The following is a 16,470-nucleotide window of genomic DNA, read 5'->3' as shown; positions in this document are numbered from 1 at the left end:
AAACCAATTGGACCAGCTGCATTCCTTTCAGATGGTCGAAGGCTGGATGAGAGGCACCCCACCCTAGGCTATCTTTAGCAGCTTCAAGGGCATGAGTGGACAGGGAGTTCTCAGCTCCAAAATATAAGACCTCTTCCTTACTATGTTTTGCTCTCCTGGGTCTCTTGTTTTGTAGACTTGAGTCAAAATAATCATCAAACATTTTTATCAGCTATTCTCATACTTAAAGCATTATTCCTCACAATGGTATTTCACATGTTTCTTGTCCTCCTCCATGCACACCTTCTCTCCACAGATACTAGAATTAAAAAAAAATGTAACCTTATCTTGACCTGCCAAGATCAGCTCTGTGTGCAGATCCATTTCTTATTCCCACTTGCTCCCACATTTATTCAAGGGTTTTGCTTGGGAACTGGCAAATCTAATTATTTGGTGCTCTTCAAATTACACATTTACTTTGCTTTAGGTGTTACTCTGGTCAAACATTAATTATGCTGACATCAAGAACACATTTGCTGAGTGTTTTACTCAGCAATAATACTCAGATAATAATTGTTAACTGAACTCACATTTCCTGAAAATAACTACTTCCACAGGAGCAGCCACTGTCCTGGATGGTAACTCACGCCAAGACCATGGGACACCAGTCCCTTCTCATCTGTAGATGTTCCTCTGAAGTTGTTGCACATGGATGAGCTCTCTGGCAAATGCTATAAACCCCCAGAGCTCCAGGAATGAGGTAGCCTAGTCCTCCTGACATCATTAATTTTTTGGAGGAGAAATATTGTGCCGCAGAGCCCTGAATTCTTGATGTGAAGTGGCATTCCCTGATATTGTATTTCTTTTCAGGTCCAATTATAAACCAGTACAAGTCCCCCGTCGCAGTTTGCCTTGAGATGTAGACATTTTCTCCTCAAAGTACACCGAGGCTAATGGCTCTGAACTTCCCAGCATGGACCTACCCAAAGGACAGTGACAACTGGAGTTCTCTGATTTTAACTGAAAAAAAGAGACAAAAATGTTGCCTTTGGGTAGCTGAATAAGACAGATTTTCCTGCCTGGGGACCACATGCTAAATTCGCATCCCCACAGTGACAGTCTGTGTTAATCTACTTTTCCAGAAGTCCCCCTACAGAAGTCAGTGGAGGGACCTAATACTTCAACAGCAGGCGGCCAGAGAGAGAAAGATCACCCCATATCACCTGTCCAGAGTGAGCCCAAGCACTCAGGGGACTGTGGAGCAAGGACAGCTATGAACGTGCTGACAGTCAGAAGAAGAGCTTGGCCCGTCAGAATTTAGTCTCCCTTGCGTGTGCCCAGGCACAGCCGCAGGACAAGAGCAGAAGCAGCTGAAGGACGAAGCCCATCCCACAGCCCCACAGAGCAGGGGTCACTGCGACCCCAGCCCCTCCACAGCAGAGCACTGGAAAAATCACACCTCTCCATGAAAGAGCTGCCACCCCCAAAGAACCATTTCGCATCTTCCTTCCCACACAACTCACACACTAGCCCTTGGTTTCATTTTTTAATTTTTTTCCATTTTTCACATAACATTTTCAAAAACAATATAGATCATGTTATCCTTGTTCATAACAATACAAATCAATGTAAACCATGTAAACTATGGAGATCACTTGTTCAAGTCTATCTGTAAAACATTTACACTATATAGTTCACTAGAACAAGTCTACCTATCATGAAAGCCTCCAGAACATTACTATACCCATAGTCAAAGAAGCATATATCACTTCATGAAAGACAAACCTTTGTGTTTTTACATTCCCATTGTATTCAAGACACCACTGAGTATGTAACAACTGTTCTCTGTGTGCCTAATTTTTATCTCACATTCACATTGATTTCTCCTTCTCTAGTTTGGAGGAGGATCCGAGGTATTTAACTTTCTTATGGCACTAACACTCTATATACCAAAAGCTCCACTTGTTTTCCACTACTAAGTGGAAAACAACTTGATCCTACAGCTAGATGTGTTATCCTCCTGCTCTTGGAGGATACAGGTGGATAGGAAGAACAAATCACATTTTGAAAGATTACACTTACTGGCAAAACTAATTTGTTCTCTAGCTGCAGACTAGCAATTGCTTGAAAAAAATAAGCATTCCTGATGTACCTAAAACACTTTTCATGTTTGTTCCAGTAATGGTCAGCTCATCTGCAGGGTTTTTTTCCTTCAAAAAAGAGATATCCAAGTGGAATGACTGTTTTCCACACTTGCAGACACCTTTTTCTCCATCTGCCCATAAAATACATGTATTCTTTATCATTATCTTTAAATCCTGCACTTGGAAACAGGGAAATTTTGGCTTAAATCTCATAAAATGTGAAGGTTCTTGCTAATAGATTGAAGAGTTTCTTAATTCAAGCTACATCCTAGTGTTTAAAATCCTTCCAAATATTTATTGGGCTAAACTCAGAACCAGCTATAAGTAGTGGCAGAAAAGAATTAGATTATGGCCTCTCCCGTATGGATGAGAGTTGTTCGTTCCTCTAGCTTGTGAGATCACAAGCAGTTCTAACATTCTTACTTTATAACTTGTTTCTTTGGAGCCAACTTTTTGCCTGATTATTTTTTTCCCTACAGAGTTTGAAAAACCTCTGGGCTGACTTAGCCAAACAAAAAGCTTTATGTTTGGTATCTGTGAGAGGTGTCAGCTATGTGTCTGTAACAATCTAGACCTTAGGGCTGGAACTCTTCCTCTCCCATACAGATGAAGATAATACACATCATATCTAATGGAACTAAATGTTATCTCTTGGAAGAGGAAGTAACTAAGTCATTCTACTTATTCTGATCCTCAAAGTACAACATCATCACAGATTTATTGCTCCCTTCTGATTTATCCCAAGACTGGAATCCCGTTAGATTAACCTAACTGGGCAGTGTTTTGCATAATGAGTAATCGATGTGCATACTTCCCTGTAAAGGACACAAGGCTCCTGAAGATGCATCAGCTTTAAACTGGTGCAGACTCATTTTTTATGGGAATAAATGCCAGACTTTTATACTCATATCAGTGAGGAGAATCAGGCCAGTCATGAAAGAGAGGCATAGATGGGCAAGACTGTACATTGTTACTGGTAATCTGTCCAATCACTTCCAGGAATAAGACTTTGCATTAGCCAAATCACTCTCAAAATACTAAAACATCCCTCCAAATTCTTTTCTTGGCAAAGATAATAACATATTACAGGCTGCCTATGAATTTCTAGCTATAAAATACTGGTAGATAAGACAGAAATTAATTCACCAGTGTACAATTATCTGTTACGCTGATGTATTTATCTCTGGGGAAGGGATATTCTGAGACAGTCCATTTAAGCAAAGAGTATTTCAAATGACAAAAAAATTTAGATTTTCTGTGGAAAAGTTCATAGACATACAATTGCCATGACAACCTATTTTTGTCTTGAAAAGGGAAAAACACAGCTAGCTTTAGAATGAAGTGAAATAAAATGAGTTTGAATGCTTAAGAAAACTGCATTTTCACCCTGGTACGGAAGAGTCTTTCTGTTGCAAGCTTTCTTAGCTTCTGCTTTTAGATTTTAGGGATTTTATTTTCCCTTTTTTTAAAAAAAATAAGACTATCAGAATTAGAAAGGACAGGAGCACCTCCCTTTCCCTACCCTTCCCATATCCAGGGCAGGTTCTTGGTAGGCTGTGTTCCCAAATGCTATAGACTGCACCCTAGCTGCAAAATAATAGAAGCAGGTTCCCTGCATCTAGGCAGCATAAAAATGCAAATTGATATTTATAACTCAACCAGATCATGGAAGATTCACACAAGAGGAAAATAGCTGATATGTCAATCTGCTGGGAAGCATTTCCAGCTGAAATGTCTCTCTGTGCCTCACGTGGAATGTAGCCAGGATGATTTTTTGTTCTTTCGGTGGCTGAATAACAAAGCAGATTTTAAACCTTTGCTATTGTGTATCCTTTATCAGCTCTCCGCTTCCAGCACTTGTGCATGTATATCCCCCCCAGGATCATGCAGGCCAGTGCGATGGGAATTGTTGCAATGTACCAGGACAAGCCAACAGCTGGAAAAGTAAAGAAATGAAATATTTTCAGAAAAAAAACTCCCAGGAACATAGTTCTCCAAGTTCAAGTAGGAAGAGGAGAAATCACAATAAAAAGGATGTCTGCAAGTTAACCTTACAGCAGGTTGATCACCTGTGAACGGAAGAGGCCTATTGATTGAACACTCTGGGAAATGGGTTTATGAAGATAAAATCATAGCAAAATTTTGGTTGGAAAAGACCCTCAGGGTCATTGAGTCCATCATTAACCTCACACTGTCACTAAACCATGTGCCTAAGAACTGGATCTACACGTCTTTTAAACACTTCCAGGGATGGTGACTCAACTGCTTCCCTGGGCAGCCTGTTCCAATTACTGATAGCTCCTTCTGGGAATTTTTTTTTTCCTAATATCCAAGCTAAACCTCCCCTGGAACAACTTGAGGCCATTTCTTCTTGTCCTATCTCTTGTTACTTGGGAGAAGAGACCAACCCCCTCCATGCTACAACCTCTTTTCAGGTAGTTGCAGAGAGTGATAAGGTCTCCCCTCAGCCTCCTTTTCTCCAGGCTCAACAGCCCCAGTTCCCTCAGCTGCTCCTCATAAGAAGTGGAAAAAAATAGAGGTTGAGAATTTAAATTTCAATCCTTTTGCACACATGACTCCTCACAACCCCTGCTTAGAGCAGCTATGTGCTTTCTGTCTTAATTTTGTGGAAGCACAGATTCTCCAAACAAGAAATAAAAGCACCACATGGAGAGGGAGTTCATAACGGCTAGTCCACCCTCAAGCTCTGTGAATAGTTTTGTTATACAGAGTGGACCGTAAATTGCTAATGATCTAGCCAAGGCTCTAAGCTTTTTTCCAAAATACAGCTAATTTCCAAGACCAGTGTCCATCCAGACCATTTTGGATTATTCCAGCCTATATTGGTTCATCGATTGCCTCCTCTGTATTAATACCTGTGTCACTCATGGAAGACAAGGGCAGCACATCATCTAGCAAATGAGTACAAATCCCTCATCGTAGGGATGCTGGAGTGAACCCAGGATGCTGGAGTGAATCATGAGTTATAACTCATAATGAAGACTGTAAATGTTCATGTGCCTTTCGAAGACAGTGTGACCAAGCTTTGGTGATTCATGAACGTCATGAAAAGAAACAATTAGCATTGCTTCATATTGTTTTTACAGCTGGTTCTTGGCCAATGGTCCATCACAATGCAACATTAATTGCACTGGCTTAGAGCTTCTCTTCCCATTACTAGGAGCCAAAATAACAACACCCATCATAATTTACACTTCTTATTACTTTGGTGGCAGTCTGTGCATGAGGATAAGGAACACTGTGATCTTTATTCCGCTATTGTCTTTTTTTTTTCCCTAGTTCTTGAGGAACTGGGGAGATCTGGCCCTGCTGCACTCAATGGGAGTTTGCCAGTAGTCTCCCTGGAGCCATTATTTTACAAAGTGTATCTAAGTTTGAGTTCTATCCAATGAACAGATATACTAGCACATGTCCTTATTCCTGCAGACAAAGTCAGTGAGTTACCTACAGAAAGTGTGTTTCGTGAACAGGCTATTCCAAAGTCTACAGGTGAAAGAGGCAAACAATTTTTCCCCAGGGAATAATTCATCCCAGTACTAGCTCTGACAGTATAAAAGGCTTGGATGATAATTTAGCATTACAATAATAGTAACAATTATCTCAAATAAGCACTCAAACTAGTTACCTTCCTGCTTGACCCTTGTTGGCAATACTTGGTAGCCATATCTGTTCTGGGCCAGACACGTAAAGTCTGTGTAAAAATCCACTTCTTTGACAGAATCAAAAATCAGTGGCACTTCAATGAAGTTTTCATCATTTTCTACAATTTCTCTGGAAGAAAAAGAAAAAATTAACATTAAGTCCTTTTATAAGCTTTTCTCTGCTTGGTGTGTTCATTCTGACAGCACATTGCAAGAAAATGCATTGGATATTTGCTCATTTCTGATCTAGTCCCTCAGCATTAGAGGACACCTGTGTCTTCCAGCCCAGTTGTGCCAACTATTTGAGTCTCAGCAGTCAGTACCCATCCTGCACTTGTTAAATCTTCCAGGAAAAAAAGAAAATCTGTATTTGTCTTGCGAAAATAAAGAAATGGGAGGGAAGAAAGGCAAGCAGATACCTGTATATCTTGGAGCTCTCTACACAGCACCATGGAAGGACCTAATTCCTTCTCTCTGACCACATTCGTTTCTGAGATTAATTCTTACTATCAGCTGGAAGAGGACATATGGAGAACATAACCCTGCAAATGCTCACTCGGCAAACTGAACCATTATTCCTGTCTAGCGAGTGTCCAAAACCAAGACCTCAATACAAGAAACTGCCTAGGAGGTTTCCAGCTTATTTCAAGCTGATTGTTTTATCAGTCCAACTATTTAAAAGCGGTTTTCTAGCTGCAGTCAAACATTGTCTCTTGATATCTTTTAGTCATTGCTGGAGAAGTTGTCCAGCTGGTCTTTCATGACCTGTTCATGAGTCTGCTATGCCCTGTGGCCACAGAGTTCCCTGGGCACTCCTCCCGGGACCGCACCGCAGGAAGGCAGCAACATGGCAGTGAGTACTTTGCCAGAGATTTCTGCAGGGAATTAGTTTTCCTGGTGGCATTTGACCTGTTTTGACTTGCTGACATTCTGAGGGCTTCCAGCAGAACTAGGATGGCTCACACACCATGGGCTCCATGTGAGCCCCAGCTGGTGTGGTCCCTGTCCTTGTGCAATTGCATAATAATATATAGCAGTAACGATTATAGTGATAGTAATAATAAAAATAATTTTTAAATTCTAAGTAAGAAAGTACACGTGCTGCTCTATTTTAAAGCCTGCAGAGACTATAGGCACAGTACATTTGATGGCTCCTGACTACAGATTTAACGCACAGTCACTTGTGCATATAAACAACATCACAAATTAATGGTCTCATTCATGCTGTGGGGAATGTGAAAACACAGCTGAGTTACCATGTTACCTCTGGCTGCAGCTGTGCAGTAAACTAAACATGGCCAGGATGTTCTCCGGCACTGATGGCCACAAATGGCCAAAACAGCTCACATCTATAACTGCCAAACACTCTTATCCCTCAAAATAGGGATGCCATATCCCCAAACTCTGTTGGGAGTGGTCCCTGCCCCATGCTAAATCTTAATTGATAGCCAGGAGCTTTTGGGGAAGGTGTTAGCTGGAGACTGACCAGTTTAACCATTAACAGAAGAGGCAATGGCATCCCAGAGCCTGGGAACCTTCCCAACTCTGTCCACCAGTACAGGCAGAGCCACTATGACCCAGATGAGGGCGATGACCTCTATGGACACTTTCAGCTTCATCAAATGAGAGGTAAAACACGCCAGCTTGGCCCACAATGAAGATATCTCGGTCAGTAGGTTTACCTCACATTTGCAAAGCACTGGAAGTGTGCCTGCACACAGTGAGTTAGCGCTGCTCGGGTGACATGTGACAGGAACATAAAGCAGATCATTTCCCTCCTTTCCTAGTGGAAAAAGCCCCAAGCACACAGCTGTGAGGCAGCTGAGAGAAGGCTCTGCAAGATGGGGAGAGACTGGATCAGGACAAGAGGATGTAGCACATCCTGCTTCTCCTTCCCACCAGCATCCCTCCCAGTGCTTCCCTGGCGCCAGCTCTGGCACTCCCTGGGCATCTCTGTGAGTCAGTTTAACTCACTAACGTGGAAAAGAACAACCCTAAGGGGAAAAACAATGTTATTAAGAAAACAAAACAAAAACGACAACAACAACAACTGGGTAGTTTTCTGTTGTCTTAGTGTGTTCAGAGAACCTCATGAATGTCAGGGAGAGGATGTTGCTGTTTTGCTGGCATGGGGCAAGGAGAAAGACAAGAGAAATACTAGAAAGGGTCAGGTCCCATTGCTTTCCACTGCAGTCAGCTCTTACATCAGCTCAGCTGCCCAGGAAAATGTGCTTCAAGTTTAAGCCTCGAAGTTGGGTCATTTGCAGTATACCATCATAAAAAGAAGAGATAAAGAATTGATTTTACCCTGCCTGGGTTGAATTTTGGTTTTGCTTGCCTGCCTGGTTTTTTCTCTACTCTCTCCTTCACTTCAGATCTGTCCATATCCCATTTCATTACCTGGCACACGGCTGCACAGAGAGCCCCAGTCACACTGCAGATTAAATCAACAAGTGCAAGGAAACACTTTCAGCCAGACTTACTGTCGTTCCCCCTCGGTAACTCTGCTTTGCTTGTAAACCACATCGACGGCGGTGTCATTTGCCAGCCATTCCACATCGGTGTGCATGTGGCTGCTCAGGCCAACAAACACTTTGCATGGGAGAGTCATCTTGGAGCCTGTTGGTAAAAGAAAGATTAAAAAACCACGTTTGGCTACATATTGAGAACTGCTCTTTCCCTTGGTGAAAACCAACATCTCCAGAGAGAGATCAAGCTCCTACACATGTCAAGAACCTCTACATTCAAAACTGAAATTAAGCCCCAGATTTCTTTTGACCCCCTGCTCCTTGGCAGCAAGACCCTTCAGTTTGTCAGTCCTTCCCACTGCTAACTAAATTATTTTCCCATTGCAAAAGGCAGCAACTCTTGCACTAGACACATTCCTCAGGAGGCAAAGTTGTGCTCTTGTGGCCTTGCTGCTTTTGACATACCACATCCTAAAGACCATGGTGTGATTTACCACTCTGAAGCAACTGCATTAAACAGCAGTGTAGCTTCACTCAGGTGCTGTGGGCAAGGCCATTCAGCTCATGGTGAGACCTCCAGACATAAAGTGATTGTGCAAAAATTCTGGAATTTTACTGTAATTATCATAACTCAGAAATAAGGGTAAAGAGCCTTCAAACTGGTGCGTATCTATATTATATGGAAAACACAGGGCTCAATAATGCACACAATTTTATTATTATATCTGTGAAGATCATGATAAAACTGATATAAAACACTTCACAGAGCTAGATAGGCAAAAAAAGTCCTATGCTGATGGAAAGAAAAGTGACAGGGAAAACTAAGACATTATAGGACACAGCTGTGTGTATAGCACCCAAGTTAAAAAAGCTTAGTGTAAAATACACCTGGCATTTTCTGGGAAGATGAAATGCAATAGAAATTTGTTCTCATAATATAATCTTCAAAGAAAAATTGCGATCCTATCAAGGTCCTTTCTAACTAACAAGAACTGTCTAGTTCAAACAGTAAAAAGCAATAAAAATATCTCCTCCAAAAAGAGTTAGATGGCTCATTCAAAGCCATCAGATATCCTAGACCAATTTGAGGCAACATTGAAAATGAATAGTTCTTACTGAAGGAGGACTCTTAGCAGCTGATATAAGGGTACAAACATGCTTTTCTTGCTTTGCGAGAGGCTAAAATCTACAAGATTTCTGTAGCTTCTCCTACATAAATAATAAAACCTAGTTGTAGACAATAATATGCAAAACTACTCCAGCACTGACCCTCAGCTAATATAATCAAAATCAAAAGAAATAAAACAATTTATGCCAACGAATTTCACCATAAGAGGACCTGCTCTAATTTTTCTTTGATAAAGTGTTTCCAAAAATAATGTTGGGCCTTACCGAGAGCAGCTGATGTTGTCTTCGCTGTTGGATACACAATTATTGGGGTAAATCTCTTTTCTTGCTCTGGAGAGAGAAAAAGAACAGACGGTCAATGCTAGCAGAACAGAAAATTTAGTCACTGCCCCAGCGCCTCGCTCGACATCTTTCATCTCCCAGGAAAGCGTTTGAGGCTTAAACCCGCTGGCCAAGAGAGACACGCCCGCCCCCTGCTGGCCGCTGTGCGCAGCAGCGCAACCCTCCCCTCCCGTCCCCCCCGTTTCACCCCTTTGCGAAATAGCGGCTTTCCCTCGTCCTGAGCGAGTTTTAAATGTTTAATTTTCTAAGCCCTCAGAAGTCATTTGCAGTGACGGTTTCTAAGCGCACACACACACACAGACACAACCCCTCCCGCAAGACATAAATTATTCGGTTTAACAACCGCAGTGCACTTGCAACACCGAGTTCTGCCTCCCGTAAAGCTGCTGCAAGTTGGGCAAAGGGGTGACCCCCAGCCCCGCCGGGGTGCTGTGGGAAACTCTCCAGTGCCAAAGCAAGCACCCGCGGCGTCCCGCTTTCCTTGGCAGTGCTAAGAGGCCGAGCATGAGTTCCTCTCCTGAGTTTCATTAACAGAGAAGAGATTCTCTTAATGGCTGTAATGTTTTAAGGGCTCGATATTTACCAACAATCTCCAGGTGAATTGTTCTGGTGATTTCATACATTACACCTTCATACGGAAATGGCATCTTGCAGGTGTAATAGCCAGCGTCTGTTGGTAGCACGGAAGTTATGATCAAAGAAGAGGAACCTTTCAGATTTACAAATTTTTCATTGTCATCTTCCAAAGGCAGGGCATCCTGGAGAAAGGACAGAAATTCGTGTTATGGTTCAGATAGATGTGGTTACGCCTCATGTTACTTCTGGACAAAACTACTTAGCCCTGTTTCTCTGTTATTAAAAGTTCACTTATCACTGGAAATTAGAGCATTTCCACTTTCCCACTAAAAGGCAAGTTCTTCAAATGTGTATCCATCTCTAAAATGCTCTGAGGCACTATATGAAGTGTGAAGAATTGCTATATCCATCTGTCTACAATGTGCATGTATAGCTTTTTAATAAACTGCTAGTTTAAAGACAGAAATAGGCTGTTTCCTGAGTCCTCTTAAGAGTAATTCACCTAAGACATTCTTCTAAGACAAAACCATTTTAGTAACCAGGAAGGTTTTCACAACACTGTTACTTTCCATACATGACCTCATAAGAGTAATATTCTAAGGCATTCTTCGAAGACAAATACTAGTAATCACCCAGTTTTTCACAAAACTGTTACTTACCCTACATGATCTCACAAACTGTGATAAATTCCTGCTCTGTATCACTAAGGTTTTGTTCATGCAAAGGTTGCTACGAGCAATGATGTTCTTTCTCCATGGAGGCAATCTAGTTCTTTCTGACAGTTGTAACAAGAACCATATTTAGGGGGGCAGATTTTTACTTAGATAAGTGGGCTATAGCCCAGTTCCAAAGGGAATCCTGAGCAGAGATATTTTGCTGGTACAGTACCAGACACAACACAGGCACTGCTGTATGAAGCCAGCCTAGGTGTTGTATCCTATGGTAAGAATGATAGCTGCACAAGGTAGAGCATACGATCATAGCGGGAATGTAAATAAAAGCTAAACCAAGGTATCATGAAAATAAAAGAAGAATCCTGTGCTGTTCAGTGCAAGATTGTACAGCTGAAGATGATTAAGTGAGGGATATTTGACCTTACAGGCAAAATCAGGCTCATCTACTTGAAAAGCCATGGCCTGGCAAGTTAGGCAAGAGAATCCTATAAGCATTGTGTGATGAATCTAGTATTTCAAAATGCTGTATTCCAGTTGATTAATGAAAGTTACCCCATCTGAACAGCTCACATGGGTGAAGCATCACTGGGAGGTCTTACTTCATGGGATTCACTAGAGGCGCCATAAAAAGAAGCACAGTGCCAAAGAGAAGGGCCTAATCTGAAGTGGCAAACCCTGGAGTCAAGGTAGGTAATCCAGCCTTAAAAAGAGTTACACTGCCTGGGAGAGCATATAACGTGTAGAGCACTTTACCCTTTGCTGAGTCCACCCCAAATAACCTTTCTTAAACTATATACATCTGCACCAAAATTTCCGCTATATTATGTCACGCTCATAACTTTAATAACATGATGTTCAGGAGAAAGAGAAAGTGGAAATGTATGTGCCTTTACAAACAGGTTGGGATTAGGCTTTGCACAAAGAGGAGGTGAAAGTTCTACCTTGTACCACTTGAGCTCCAGGCTTGTCCTATTTGGTGTAAAATCCCACAGGTCAGGGCAAACGATCTTTCCAGAGGTGGAAGTGAAGAGGACCTGGAGATAGGCAATCTCCCGAGCAGCTGTTTTCTCCATAACCGTGAGGTGGATGGAGACCTCGGCGCAGTAGGAGGAGTTCCTGCAGACAGAGGGGAGAAAGGTGAGCACCCACTGGAGACAAGGGGAACTTGAGTGACACCCTTGGCTTCCTCCTGGCTTTGTTTCCCTCCTTAGCAGTTTCTAAGAGGCCAAGACTGAGATCATACCAGGAGGTATCCTGGAAAATCACTGGTACTCTTTTTTTGGGCACAATTTGGAGCTTCAGTCTTTTCTTGTTTTCTACAGCAGATTTTCTGTGCACCCTTAGGCTAAGGCATGATTTTAATTTTGCAAGGAGAGGGAACATGTTCACCTGAACAGTAGCAGGTATGTCATGAACCCTCCGCCGTTTCCTTGAAAGAGGTCTTGACTGTAAAAACCCTAATGACTGAAACCTAAAAGGATAAAATAAAAAGCTTGAAGCATGTATTAAAAAGCATCTGCAGTTTCTGTTCCATAACCAGTTGGCATTTCTGTAAGTATGCATTATTTTGAATAGAAAATAAGGCATTCCTGCTTTGAAAGTTTTGCAGTATTTAACTTTTCTTTCTGGCTCCAAGTGACAATAACTTCCAGTCCCAAGGAGGATCAAACTGGGGAAAATAAATGCTTAAACTATGTCCTTTCCAACCTCTGAAAGCCTGTCTTGGAGATGCCTCCACCCAGGGCAGTTTCTGGAAGCCAGAGGGTCGGGGCTGGACTTCCAGGAGAGCAACTGGGGGCTGCAAGCTGATGGACTCGCACTACTTCTGGGACACTGTGACTGGCTGTCACTTACAGGTCTGATGCCTAAATCCATAATACTTGCTCAGCAGAAGCAGAAATTCATGATAATTTCCTTCTACCCTCATGTTACAAGGAGCTGAAAAAGATCTGGTGGCTTCCCTGTGGGATGATTTGTAAAGCAAATATGATTTGTTTGTATTTTATTAATCCTGCAATAATGTTAGTGATGAAGTTATGTATTTGGCTCTTGTATACTTTTTTCAAACAGATTTCACAGCATTTTACTATAGCTGTCAATAATACTGCTACAGTGTTATAGGTTGAGGAACTGAGGCAGAATAGTCCAGAAAGGGGATTAAAAACACCTTTCAAGGTCTCAGGTGATTATTCTGTGCTCTAGTACAGTATTTGCAACCTTTTGTTATTCTGGTCTCAATATCGAAATCTTGTTTTCTGCTCCACCACTGCAATCACTGCTGAGACGTGTGGAAAGGCCGACCCAATATGCTGAGCACGATTTATTAACTGGAGTTCTGCCTGTCCATCTCTTATGCTGCTGACACGTCACTCACGAGGTGTGCCTTGCCAGCAAGGAAACTGCTCTACACAGGCAGCTCCAGGGATGTATAGGTATGTTTTCCACTGTAGACCCCAGAGCAAAGTGCCAGTTGCCAGTGGTGTGCTGGAGGCTGACTGGAAGAAGGAGCTGGCAGGGGACAAGGACCCAGGACACTTTGTAGAGTTCAGATTCTAACCGGTGTTTTTGCCTTCCTTAGTCCCCCACAAATCCAGACCCTGGTACCTCTTTTGAAACTGTACAGCAGACTGTCAGATACTCAGAAAAAGATGATCAAGTCTCAACCCACTGCAGTATCACAAATCTGGTTCTAGCTTAGTAAATGCACATCAAGTCTCATGACAGATCTTCTAGCAAAACCAAGGCAATCAAAGCCTGGTTTAAAGTCTGAAGTAGAAGAGAAGTAAACATCAGGGATAAGGAAGAGGGAAGAAGGAAGCCACTCCAAAGCCTTGGTAGATGCTTCATCAGACAATCTGAAGGGTAAATAAGGCTATTTGCTTCTCTGGAACTGTAACAGGAGGGTTGCATTCTGCAGAATCCCCTGCCTGTAGCATGTCCCCACTTGCCACAGACTTGACTGTCTCATAAATAAGCTAGAACAAACTCTCACGTACACTATTTCCTCTTGTGACCATAGCCAGACTGGCAATACAGTGTCACAATTTATCTCGATTTCAGTGTATGTATTTATAGGAGACACACAATGCATTTAAGAGTTCTGATTTTCCAGATTTTTTTCTCTAATAAAGTCATCAAAGAAATGAATCTTATTCAGACATGCTCTGAACACAAGTGGAGTTCAGAATCAAGCTAATATATTTTAGAAATAGTCATTTTGTTAGCACACTGGATTTTCTTTTAAATACCCACCTTCTGGTGCAGATATATACTCCTGAGTCTTCTACCATTGCTGGTAAAAACCAGAGTGCATCTCCTTTTGCCCAGATTCTTGGATCTTCATCTCCTTCTGATATCATAGTTTTTGAACCATTTTTATACCATGTGATATTAGGGGTGAAGGCAGAAAAATCCAAATGTTTGTATTTGGGGGATGGGCATTTCAGAACCACAGGTTCTCCATGCAGTTCATAGTAGTGTTTGAAAAACACAGTGTGATCTGAGCAGTTTTCTGTATAAATCAAAGATATTTTTACATTACTGTCAGCCAGGCATATTAGAAAGAAGGGAGAGGGAGACAGTAGGGGAAAAAAAAAAAAAAAAGGCATGCCCTTACCTGTGCTTTGGACTTGCTGGAGTCTGAAAGCAGAGGTGCCTGCTGTGCACATCACCAGGACAAAGAAGAGCCCACGCATTTTTTCCCAGAGAAAATTGTAAGGAGAAGATCGAGGGAAAGTGTCTTGAAATCTACAGGGAAGTTTATTACAAGGTAGAAGATACAATGAAAATACTCATCAGTAACTTAAGAGTTAACTACTCTTTTCCTCACTCTGGACCTGGTGAGCTCTGGTTCACTCTTAGTAAGCAGAAAGTCTTCTTCATCCCTGGTTTTTGGAGGGCTGACTTGTGAAACAAGAGCATCTGGCTTAGCACAAACACATCACTTCTGTCCCTTTCCTTTCCGGCTCCAGGAGATGCAAAAAACATACCACAAGATGCTGCTGTCCCCACAGTTTTCTAGTGCAGCAGCTATGGGTGGACAAATTTAGCGCTGCTGATTTTGCAATAAGATGCAACTGAGGCAGGGGTCAGCTGCTTCCAGTTAGCTGTAGTGTAGTGGCTTGGGTGAACACAGGAGCAAAGATGCAGTAGAATAGACTTTAGCTCCTTAAGAAGTCATATCAGGTGTCTCCCAAGGTTGTATGGCCCTCATTAAATCCTATGTCACTTTATCTCCCCCACCATGGCTACCAAAGTAGGCCAGCTAGTGTAGACTGGGCTGCAGGCAAACTTCCTGCCATGCCCAAAGCCAAGCTTTCAAAGTTTCCAACAATTTTTTTTCTTGGGACAAAAGAAACTTTGACTCCAGTAGCATGCACACCTGTCTCGCTGTTCATGCACAACTGAGTTTTCAGCATGGACACTATTACCATCTGTGTCTAAAAAAAAAAAAAAAAAAAAAAGAGGAAAACCCTGAACAACTCATCCTAAAAGTCAGACACAGTGACACTAAGGGGAAACAAAACTATTCACTGCCAGTCATTGATTAATTGTCATCTGTATTGGCCTGCCAAGGGCAAGGCAGCTTCTGCCTGCATCACTGAATGCTTTGTGGTCTGCCACAAGGTTTCAGCTGCTGCTACTCCACTGATGGCGTGTTATTTCAGTGTACCACAGACAAAAATTCATTATACATACTATATATAGGCACCAGTTTATGTTCTATGTAAGGTATTCATGTGCAATACAGTACACGTATGCATGTGATACATACTAGTTCCATTTTATATACAGAAGTGTAAATTGCATGCATTTAACATTAGCCTAACACTACAGGATGAATATCAAATGACTGGACGATGACTTCGAATTGTATCCAAAAGCAAAAACATATTTCTACCAATATAACACAGTCATATTCATAGGTACTTACCTTCTGGCATCTTCTGTATATCCCATCATGCTGATATTTACAATGCGGTTTTAATCCAAATTTCTCCCTGTTCTAGTAGCTCTGTTTATCTGACATCTGATCATTTGACTATAACAAACTATTTTGAGCTTATTGCCATCTCTACAACACCACAAAGACAACCTCTTGCTCAACAATACTGTTTCATAACCACAGGTCATCTCCCCTACCCCCAGATCTGCAAGTTTCTAGGGCATTGACAGCGACCTGTAGTCCCTCTCACCTGGACAAGGTGCTCGTGGCTTTGTCTGCAGCATTAATAAGCCCCACAGTTCACATCTAACACTCTGTAACATGGGAGTTTATCTCTCATTAGATCCTTTGCTTGATGAAAATACTTGGTTATTTTGTCTAGAGCTTTCCAGACCCTCTGGTTTACTTTCTAGCAATCTCCATAAACCCTGTACAATCTGAGGGTTTAAGGGACGATTTCATTCCCAAATTTCCATCAGATTCACTTACCTTTGGTTCTGCAGTGTTTCAGCCATTAGCTTCTAATGAAAAGATAAGACCGAAGGTTGCTAG

At 41.9% G+C, this 16,470-nt stretch overlaps 1 protein-coding gene across 1 annotated transcript; it reads right to left on the bottom strand.

Moving 5' to 3' along the window:
- Positions 1-3,689: 3,689 nt before the first annotated feature.
- Positions 3,690-14,685, bottom strand: LOC136002124 (interleukin-1 receptor type 2-like). Its single transcript, XM_065656962.1, has 8 exons — positions 14,590-14,685; positions 14,226-14,484; positions 11,915-12,089; positions 10,307-10,481; positions 9,646-9,711; positions 8,269-8,404; positions 5,770-5,915; positions 3,690-4,059 (listed from the first exon to the last, which is right to left on the bottom strand). Exons 1-8 carry the CDS (start codon positions 14,666-14,668, stop codon positions 3,932-3,934), a joined length of 1,164 nt encoding a protein of 387 aa, XP_065513034.1. The 5' UTR covers positions 14,669-14,685; the 3' UTR covers positions 3,690-3,931.
- Positions 14,686-16,470: the final 1,785 nt, after the last annotated feature.

The sequence above is a fragment of the Caloenas nicobarica genome, chromosome 1 (genome assembly GCF_036013445.1).
Source record: "Caloenas nicobarica isolate bCalNic1 chromosome 1, bCalNic1.hap1, whole genome shotgun sequence".
Lineage (NCBI taxonomy): Eukaryota > Metazoa > Chordata > Aves > Columbiformes > Columbidae > Caloenas > Caloenas nicobarica.
Note: the sequence above shows the minus strand (reverse complement) of the source record. Positions and strands in the feature narration are given on the sequence as shown.

Coding starts and splice junctions, on each gene's coding strand:
- LOC136002124 (XM_065656962.1), bottom strand. CDS start 14,668: ATGCGTGGGCTCTTCTTTGTCCTGGTGATGTGCACAGCAGGCACCTCT. Junction 8,405..9,645: donor GACAACATCAGCTGCTCTCG/GTAAGGCCCAAC, acceptor TTTTACCAACAG/GCTCCAAGATGACTCTCCCA. Junction 5,916..8,268: donor GTTACCGAGGGGGAACGACA/GTAAGTCTGGCT, acceptor TTTTTCTTCCAG/AGAAATTGTAGAAAATGATG.